Source organism: Mesoplodon bidens (genome assembly GCF_964165515.1).
Source record: "Mesoplodon bidens genome assembly, chromosome: 3".
Taxonomy (NCBI): domain Eukaryota; kingdom Metazoa; phylum Chordata; class Mammalia; order Artiodactyla; family Ziphiidae; genus Mesoplodon; species Mesoplodon bidens.
Genome location: NC_138178.1, coordinates 34100944 through 34111713, shown reverse-complemented (window position 1 = coordinate 34111713; position 10770 = coordinate 34100944). Strand labels below are relative to the sequence as shown.

At 43.3% G+C, this 10770-nt stretch overlaps 1 protein-coding gene across 1 annotated transcript in view; it reads left to right on the top strand.

The window, feature by feature from the left end:
* Positions 1 to 1222: 1222 nt before the first annotated feature.
* The window catches only part of TMC3 (transmembrane channel like 3), a gene marked incomplete at its 3' end in the record, with an annotated part of 46732 nt that continues 37184 nt past the window's right edge, over positions 1223 to 10770 (top strand). The window contains exons 1-3 of the mRNA XM_081228457.1: positions 1223 to 1314; positions 2551 to 2697; positions 6604 to 6679. Coding sequence (XP_081084583.1) covers positions 1226 to 1314; positions 2551 to 2697; positions 6604 to 6679 — 312 coding nt within the window. The 5' untranslated portion in view covers positions 1223 to 1225. The remainder of the gene's footprint in view (positions 1315 to 2550; positions 2698 to 6603; positions 6680 to 10770) is intronic.

Genomic DNA, 10770 nt, shown 5'->3' with positions numbered 1-10770 from the left:
TACCCTCCCTAAGCTTTTTTCTTGATAGTTACTTTTAAATGGTGTAGGGGGAAAAGTGTATAGATAGAAATAAAGCAAATGTGGCAAAACGTTAGCAATTGGTGGATCTATGTTAGGAGTATACAATATTTGTGGTATTGTTCTATCATTTATGTAGGTTTGACTCTTTTCAAAATAGAAAAAAAGAAGCTGAGAATAGATAAATAAAAACAAATAAAGTGTTATGACGGTGCCTCTCCTGGGGCTCTGCTGTGTGGATGTTACTGAATGCAAGTTTGTGTGCCTGATGCACAGTGAGACCAAACAATACCGAAATGTCAGAGTCTGGAGCAGATAAAGGTTTATTGCAGGGCCATGCAAGGAGACAGATGGCTTGTGCCCCCCCAAAACCCAGAACTCCCCAAAGGGTTTCAGCAAAGCATTTTTATAGGCAAGGTGAGGGAGGGGCGGGGTTGGTTATTGCAAACTTCTTGGTGTAGGAATCCTTTGTTCCTGCAGCTGTCCACCTAGGTCAGGTCACGATGTTCCTGTAAATCTCCAACAAGACAACTGTTATTCTCTGTTCTGCAACTTTTTATCTCTATATGAATGGAGAAGTGTTACACCCTTAAGGGTCAGAGCCTTGAGAATGGGCTCTCCTGTATATTTCAGGCTATAGGCAACATTCTTAACTCAAAGCAATAGAATACAAAGGTTAAAGTCAAAGAAACAGATCTAATATTGAGTTAGATTTATTCTTCCCGGTTACATGAACACGCACAAGGTTCTTACCCTTTCTAAGCTTCTTTCTTGTTTGTTAAAAACAAAAAACAAAAACCTATGCCTTGCATTCTCCCTAAGTATTTTGTGAACACCAGTCATGGTAATAGATGCAAAGTGCTTTGCAAACCACAGAGCCCTTTCTGGGCACAAGGGTCACCAATGTGATTATTTGGGCAGCACCAAGTGCTCTTAGATCACCTGGCCAAGCCTCTTGCCTTTGTCTGTCTTGACTCCAGCCAATCTCTGCTGCCACAGCCACCTTAACATACATATGCATGATTGGCTTCCTGGCTTCTCCCCAGCTCCGAGCATCGGCTACAGACGTGCAGTCCAGCTCCTGAGAACTGGAGGGCAGAGCGCCTCGCAGATCCAGTTCAGAAACCTCCGTTGGAGCAGGCTCCTGCCTGCCGGCTTCCCAGCACCCTGCCCACCAGTACTAATCACGGGCAGCCAGTCTGCTCCCATGAAACCATCAAAGGCATCCCAGCGTTATAGGAGCATCCGGAGAAATGCCAGCCAGCACTACTTCTACCAGGAGTCCCTGCTGCTCAGGTGAGCCAGTCCCATCCATCCACTGGGGCAGGTTTGTGAGGAGGGAAAGCCTGGGTCACCCCTGCTTGCATCTGACCAGAGGACCAAGTCCCCATCCTGCTCGGTTCTCCTTCAGAATGAACTCCGAAACTCCTTTTTCCAGGTCACTAGACAAAAAGGGTGGCAACCTCAGCGATGTACACAGACACTCATGGCTCTACCTGCTTCTGCTCAGAATCCAAAAGCCTGTACCCCAACCTGGCTTTATTGCTGGCCAAACCCACAGATGCGCTTTATCTGTTTTCTCTCTGTTTACTCAGCATTGTCAAGAGAGAGCAGACAATACGTCTGTCGTAATAAATGAGGTTTCTGTTGGAAAAGGCTACAGGCTGGTTAGAAGTGGGGGAGTATTCTTCAAATTTGTTAAATATTTATAAAGGTATATTAAAATCTCCATTAATTTGGAGAAACTGTAGGCAATTCTCCTTTGAGTAAGTAAAAACAAGCTGAATTAGAGAAAAGCAAAGGAATTATTTTCCCTTACTTTTAAGTGCATCATTGATGAAATAGCCGCAGCAAAATACCCTTAACTCTTCCTGAAAAGTTGCATTAGGATTAGTGTATTCATTTTCACTGGGAATAAGTGTTGCTATGTGTTGAAAAGTTGTTCTTCTAGAGAGTAACTATTTCCCTGAAACATTTGTGCATGTAAATTTGCTTAGGTAATTTCTTGTTCATAGAAACTGCTGCCTGTTTGCCTCTGTTATCTCTGATTCCAAGTGAATCAAAGCAGGAGTACAGAGAGCGGGGGATCTCTGGATGAGAGAGTTTGGGTTTTTATTTATTTTACATCCAGAGTTAAGGGACAGGAGGCGTCCTTTCTTTGGAATTAGCTGATTATTTCAATGAGCCTGAAAAAGAAATGGTTTTGCCACCAAAGATGCTGCTATTCGGCAATCCTACATGAGCACTCTCCTGGTTCCTTTTACGTTGTCTTCTGATAGTATCTTTTATCCTTTGAAGCCTTTCTCTTTCACTGACCCATCAAAGTAACAGAGCCCAGTGAATGTGTTCCAGTGGCTGCTAAAAACTGCCGAATTCTCTCTCTGACTCCCTGGATCCCTCCCCTCTCCTTCTACACACACTAACTTCATACAGATGACCCCAAGGCAGCAAGATGCTAAACTTACCCAGGGCAAGATCTGGGATGGAAGCAATTCTAATCAGATTTCCTCCTTAATGCCCCGATCATTTCAGCAACTTGGATGACAGCTTTACTGCTGATGAAACAGGGGACAGCCATGATCCAGAACAAATCTTCCAGAATATACAGTTCCAGAAAGATCTCATGGCAAACATTCGCTGCCGACCCTGGACCATGGGACAGAAGCTGAGGGCACTGAGGTAAGGGTTATGGGTTATTGCAAGTACGCTTCCCACTAAACCACCCACCCTGCCCTGCCCTGGGAAACGAGCATAAAAATCCACATTGGAGTGGTGGGTCGGATGCTCTTGATCTGACTTAGAGAGAAGTCACAGACACGTGAGGGATCCACCTGGTCCAGACAGGGCCTCAGTGTGTGTGTCTGTGTATGTGTGTCTGAGTTGGGTGTGTGTCTTGGTAGAGAGTTTTTGGGTTTCTACCTCCTTTTCAAATACTAGATTTTAGCACTATGCTTCGAGATGAACAAAATAACTAAACTCACTAGGTATGCAATCTAGAATGAAAATAAATATTAGTTTTACCTGCTTGGCTATTACCTCCCTCTTGGCGGGGGGGATCTCTGTGGGAAACTAGATTACTGGGACACTTAGAGTCATATTGGAGAGTCTGTTTAGATAATAATGAAGAGCTGAAGGTTGGAAGACATTGCCTTGCCATGTGATATTAGGTTCTTTTCATCATTTCTCTAAAGACCAATTCGTTTCTCTGTAAAGTTGAAGTGAAGGTGAAGGAGACCACCTACCTCCTGCGGCACTGTTAAGCTGTTAAGCCATCAGGGTGCTGCTAAAGACAAAAATTCCTGGTTGCCCTCCGACTTAATCAGAAACTACGGCAGAGGGTTCCAGCATTTTTAGCATGCATTCAGGTTGATTCTTTTGCAAACTAGAGATTGAAATCCTTTGATAGCAGTTCAAGGATTAAATGAGGTAAACCATATGATATTAAGCCTTGTATCTGGGCTATAGTAGTCACTCCCTATGAGTGGGTAGTAACTGATGATGTGGATCCCTGGGATCACAGCAAGGGGAGTGAGTAGAGCGGTTCTTAATGACCAGTGCCACTGACCTACTCTGACCCACGAAGTGGACCTTCCTAGAGAAACAGACATTACACGTAATCATCGGGCACCTACTGTGTGGACAGGATTGAGAACCACTGTCATATCTTACCATTTAGTGCCCCTTTCCAGATACCATTGCCCTGTCTCTCCAGTCCACCATTAGGTTTGCATTTCTTTCCCATCAAATCATGCCTTCATTAGATTTCCACTCCAGGCATTGTTCCTCCAGTCTGGCCAAAAATCCAGCCTGCCCCGCAGGTGACCGCGGCAGATAGCTAAGGTCATCCATAGTTTCCACTCCCAGAAGTTTCCAGTTAATTCTCCACGTCTGATATCAGTTCTCGTCACTTCCATTTCTTTGAGTAAGGATGACATTTTTCAAATGAGAAGACTGATACTCAGAGATATTAAGTGGCTTCCCCCAGGACGCAAAGCTTCTGAGTGCTGGAATTGAGCTTTAAAGCTGGGCTTCCTGACCTCAACTCCAATATTCTATTCTATTGAAACAGAGGAACTCTACCAATTTATCCTAAAAAAAAAAACAAAGCCATGTAACTATATAGCACAAGGAACTATATTCAATATCCTGTGATAAACCATACTGGAAAAGAATATAAAAAAGAATGTACATATATGTATAACTGAATCACTTTGCTGTACAGCAGAAATTAACACAACATTGTAAATCAACTCTACTGCAATAAAAAAGTCATGTGTTCTATCAGAATTTTAAAAATCATACAGAAATGCTGATGATTAATGACTATCTGAACTGTAAGAGAGTGAGTCTTTTTAACCTGCGGGCAGAGCAAAGCAACTGATAACTTTTCTGTCAGAATCAAAAGAACAAACCAGGCCTTCCTCCACAAGCGTAAGCCAGGGACCTCAGCCAGGACTCCAAGACACCAACACCAGCAAGGCACAGGCCAGTGGTCCAGTTCTCAGAGAACAGCTCGCCCTCTGAGACCTGCATTTGTCATCCCTACATCGCACTTTTCCTCCCCATCACCTTGAGAAGCTACTGGAGCAGTGCTTCACTAATTGGGCCTGCGAGACTCATCAGGTCTGTGGAAGGCGCAGAGAGCCCTGGACCCTGACTGCTTGGAGATCAAGGGAGCATTGCTGACACAGATAAAGCAGCGAGCTCTGTCTACAGGGGGACAGAGCATATATTTATTTCCCCGGTAGGGAGGCAAGTGGTCAGTGCCATGGAGTCAGCATTGGTCTATGATGGGGCCTGGGTTAGGTACTGTCCCCACTGCTGTTATGACCAGGGTTCCTGGCCTCCTTAATCAATAGAAATTAATCAGAGGTCAGACAAGGAATTCAGGCAAGGCTTCATTGGAGCCCCGACTGCAGCAGGGGTGAGTGAGAAAAAACAACAAGTTTCCTGGCTTACTCACTTGTGGAGGGGAAGGCGAGCATGCTCCTTATATGGGTGAGGGTAGGGGTGTGTGCAGGGATTGGGCCGGAGGGTTGGCTTAGGTGGTCTGCCCATCCCCTTGGTGGTGTCGTGTGCAGGGCGCATGCGCAGTACCCTGCTTTTGCTCCTGACCATTCCGAAGTGGCGGTTGGGCTTTTTGGTTATTTTGTATCTTGCTGTCCATAATTTGCCCCAACTGCACTTGCACGCAGTTGTTTTTAGTCCCTTATAGTTTCTTTGTATTTTGTTGCTCAAGGAGATGTTTGTCCAGGTGCAAGCACTGCAGCACAGGGTCCCAGGTCCCAGGTCCCAGCCTGTCTCACTGCCGCCTCAGCCCCCTACTCAGCTCCCCATCCCAACACTTACACACCCACCCACTCCTATTGTTGTTTCAGGTCTCTATCATCCCTATTAGCTAGTGGGCTTCTCCAGGGCAACAACTCTATTTTATGCACCTCTGTATTCCACTATACTTGACCCAAACAAGTGTGCAGAAAATGTTTGCAGGGAAAAAAATTATAATGAATGAAATTAAATGAATTATTATTTCACTTATATAGGCCCCTATCTTTTAGATGCTATATAAGGTAGAACATCAACCCTCACCCTTGCCTGCATTTCTGGTTCTGACCAGAATGAAGCCAGTACATTGGCAGGGCTATGAAGGTGGAGTATTTGCAGTGAGGGCAGGGAGGTTCAAAGCTCAGCACTCTGGTTAGACATGTTCTGAAGCGATCACACTGTTTGTGGAAAAGGAAGTCAGCTAGTTCCTTGTGTCCATCAGCTAAAGACTAGGAACCTGTGGGTGTTACTTGGTATATACATGCATGAACTCCCTACCCAGTACACTGGTCCAACTAACAAACTGAATGATTCAGCAGTTCTTCAACACTGCGCATAATTAAGTGGTCAACCATGGATTAATGAAGATCTCATCAGTGTAGTCACAGATGAGGTCACCTTGAAGGTGACATTCTTCCCTAAGAGTTTTTGACTTCAGTCCATTCCATGGAATTAACTTTTTTTTTTTTCTAATCCTGTGGTTCTTTAAGTGTGAATTTAACCATCTATCCTAATGAATTCAGTCTATTTTCAAGGATTAGCCATTTAGGTGACCCATCAGGTCAACTCACCAAAGTGGTCAGCTAGTGTGCCCGTAGTTAGTCTGGGCTAAATCAGGTTGTTCATGGCTACATAGACACAACTTTCTTGCTCACATTAACCAGACACCACCCTTTCTCAAAGCAGATTCTCTGAGCTAGGTCTGACTTTCACTTCCAAAGAATTAATTGCAGGAGGAAGGCTGCTGAGATTAAGTGGAGGAGCTGAGATGCTGGTACCTGATCCCAGGATTTCAAAGCCCATAATACCCAGCCAACAGCCAGAATCAGGGCAAGGCGTTAAGAAATTCAGTTGCAACTGATTTCAGTATTCACTCGTCATTTCCTATGAACTCATGCATTTAAATGTTATAGAAAATATTTTAAGGGTGTTTTCTGGTTACCACTGTTTGACTATCTATTCCTGCTGCACTTCCACATGTTTTGCCAAGATTATCAAGGTGATAAAATTGTGCTCACCACCAAGTGTTTCTTCTCTCAGGCGAGCGAAGGACATTGTGCTGAAGTTTGAGGGGAGGCTGACCAGGACCCGAGGCTACCAAGCGGCAGGTGCAGAGGTAAAGAGCCCACACGTGGACATGCCCACCCTTCCTGTGGTCTCCGGGCCCGGGAAGTTGTACTTGTCCTTGCAGTTGCTGTACTGCATAGGTTGTGAACATCCATCATTAATAGCTGTAGAACAGTATGGTGAGCTTGAAGGTCTGCATGTCCCCAAACTTGGATTTTAGTTCCCGACGCTGTCACTTACCAAATGGTGTGACCCTGGGTAAGTCCAACTCATCAGAAAAAGGTTATATCTGCCCTTGGGAGAATCATCTAGCCTCTTTCCTGAGTTAAGCCCACCCATGTGTGTAGGTTTCATTCACTGTACAGTAAGTCCCCGACATACGAACCTTCAATTTGAGAACTTTCAAAGATGCGAATGGGCGTTCACATGTCCAACCACATAAGTTAGTTTATGTATCTGGCATATACCGTCATGTGCGTGCATCCTCTACAAGTGGTTGTGCTTTTGTGTACTTTATTATACAATGCTGTATAAAGTAGTACAGTATCTTTATTTCTTGCCTGTTCACTCGATGTCAGCCCCTGGATGCCAGCTGTTGTACTGTACTACTGTACTTTTCAAGGTACTGTACTATAAGATTAAACATTTTCTTTATTTTTTGTGTTTGTTTTTTATGTATTATTTGTGTGAAAAGTATTATCAACCTATTACGATACAGCACTATATAGCCGATTGTTTTAGTTGGGTACCTAGGCTAACTTTGTTGGACTTACGAACAAATTGGACTTACAAACGTGCTCTCGGGATGGAACTCGTTCGTATGTAGGGGACTTACTGTATTTTTCATAATGAGAAAGTTACGGGCATATTCCAATGTTCATTTTATAATACAATGCTAAGATTTTTGTTTGTTATTTTTCCCATTCAGTTACTTGCCGTTAAACTTTAGTATACATTGAAATTATCTGTTTATAGACATTCCAATAGTTTTCATAAATGTTTCCAAGACAAAGAAAAAATCATTTCTCCTACTATAATCCCCTACTTCCCAAGATAGAATCTTTTTCAAAATTTCACATTTCAGCCATTGTATATATTATTTTCACATCAGAGTAAGTAGAGTATACAAATATTTTTGTCTTGCTTTTTTTTTTAACACCATAACAAGGATTTTTCTCCATGTTGCTATGTAGTTTTTATACCTATTGTTTCTATTTCTGTAATATTCCATCAGAAAAATGTCTATTAATTTAATTAGTTACGTGCCTGCTGGTGATCCTTAAATAGCTTCTAATTTTTCGTTAGTATTAACAGCCCTGCAAAGACTGTCTTTGCACAGATGACTTTTCCTATCTTTTAAAATTCTTTTTCTAGGATAAATGTCAAAACTACGTCCTCTGTAGAAAAGAGTATGATCCATGTTTTTTTGGCTCTTGATAAATACTAATCAATTATTTTCCAAAAGCTTTGCCATCCACAATGAACGAATTTGCTGTCTTCATAGTATTTCCACTAATGCTGAATATTGTAGTTTTTTCAAGTTTATTATTTTAACAGACAAAAACTGACAGACACACTCTTTTTAGATTCTCTGAAACAAAAAATATTCTTAGTAAAATTTAAATTAAAGCTGGTCATAAATTTTGCATAACTGAATAGTTCTAAAATATCAAAGAATCCCCAAGATTCTGCCTTGGCTTTCTTTCTTCTTACTTTTCACAGAATCTGCCTGAAGACGCTAATCCACTCCTATGATCAAAATTATCCATAACTCTTTATTCCTGTCACACTATGATGGAGCTTATGGAATAAATATATAAAACAAAATTATCTTTTGATAAGCATATGTGCTACCAAGCTCTCTCATTTTCTCTAAATAAACTGTATGAAATGCTATGGAAAAATATCGGAAATAATGTAAGGTCTCTCACTTGGGTTCAGACAACCTGTAACATATATAACAATGAAAAAGTCCTAGGGCATTTAGTAACAGTGAGCTCAAAGTGGATTAAAGGTGTAAGTTAATAATGGACTGAATTCTTAAGAGTCATAGTTTTTTAAATGAGAAAAGTGATCCAAATGTTCAGTCTTACCTACAGATTGTCCCAAAGTTTTCAGCCTGCACTTAACAGACACAGCTGCCCCAGTCGTTTCCATTTTACCAATGGTCCTGCAGAAAGCAGTTCAACGCAGTTCGGCTTAATCCATGTGCCAAGCTTTGTGCTGGGCACTCAGGGTAAAGAGATGGCTGAGATACAGTGTCTTCTGCCCTCTGGAGACACAGCAAAATGTCAAAGAAAACCATCCTCCCACCATGTCTTCCTGACCCTTTGGTTTTCCCCTTTCTCACTCTGAACATCATTCCTCTACCTTTTTATATTTAGATTTTTTTTTTTTTTTTTTTTTTTTTGCGGTACGCGGGCCTCTCACTGTTGTGGCCTCTCCCGTTGCGGAGCACAGGCTCCGGACGCGCAGGCTCAGCGGCCATGGCTCACGGGCCCAGCCGCTCCGCGGCATGTGGGATCCTCCCGGACCGGGGCACAAACCCGTGTCCCCTGCATCGGCAGGCAGACTCTCAACCACTGCACCACCAGGGAAGCCCTACACTGGAAATTTTAATATGGACCCCTGAGGATCAGCAGCCCCTCCAAAGTAGAGAAAACAGAAGCTATCTAGCTATTGCCTGCAGTCCAGTGAGTTTTGTCTCTATTTACAGTCTTTGGTTTCTCTTAGAAAGATGATAACTTCGTTTTTCAAATAGTAAATTTTGTATAATATAACTACTGTACACTTTCTCCCATATTCCCACGACTGAGATGCTGATCACCACTCGCCAGGGCTGCCACTCTATCCTCTCTTAGGAATCACTGTTTCAGAACACAAGTCATCCTCTGGAGCCCCTCCCACTGTTTCCCACCTGCATCCTCTGTGCACATGGGTTTCTCCTTGATTCCAGCAGGAAAACACCTTGTTACAGACAATCTGCCTTTAGCACCAGTTGATTTCTATGTTTCATAAGAAAGCAAGGTCTGAGCATGTGAGACCACCAGGACCCAAGGAGTCACATAGGCAGAAATGCTACCCTGGGCACATGGAACACCAGACACCAAGGGTCAGGACATCTAGGTCCTTCTGCCATTGTCTCCCTGCTCTGGGTAATGACTTGGAACCTGATGAGGTTTTCATGCTTGATTCTTAAAATGTCTTCTAGTTCTAATAGTCTATGTCCTTGGTATCTCACACGATACCATCAAGGGACGTCATCCTTCCTAAGAGCCGTCATGGCATGATTTGGCAAGAACTCTTCCTCTGTGCAGAGGCTAAAGGTACCTGCCCACGATGGTGTATAGACTGACTGGCCTCATAACAGATCTACGTGTTTCCACTCATGTCCCGCCATCTTCCATTCTCTTCCACATAGGAGCCAGGGAAACCTTTGATACAGTAAACTACTCATGCCATCCTTTAATTAAAATAATGAATGATAGGGACTTCCCTGGTGGTGCAGTGGTTAAGAATCCACCTGCCAATGCAGGGGACACGGGTTCAATCCCTGGTCTGGAAAGATCCCACATGCCACGGAGCAGCTAAGCCCGTGTGCCACAACTACTGAGTCTGCGCTATAGAGCCCGTAAGACACAACTACTGCAGCCTGCGCGCCTAGAGCCCGTGCTCCTCAACAAGAGAAGCCACCGCAATGAGAAGCCCGCGTACAGCAACAAAGAGTAGCCCTTGCTTGCGGCAACTAGAGAAAGTCCGCGTGCAGCAACAAAGACCCAACGCAGCCAAAAATAAATAAACTTATTTTTAAAAATAATAATAATAATGAATGGTAGATAGATAGATAGACAGAGTTTCATTACACTTAGAATCAAATCCAAACTCCTTCCTCTAACCCACCTGATCTGGCCATGACCTAACTACTGGACCTCATCTCACTCGTCTCTCCTTTATTCTCTTCTGTAAAATGCCCAGCTCATGCTAGTCCACAGGCTCCTACTGGCCATTCTCCCCTCCTAGACAGCTCCTCTACCAATTTATTATTTTTTGAAATATTGACTCATTTTCATTCAAGTCTCAGCCCAAGTATGACCTCCCCAGATAGACCTTCCTTGACCCTTTGTTTCAAAGAGCCATCCC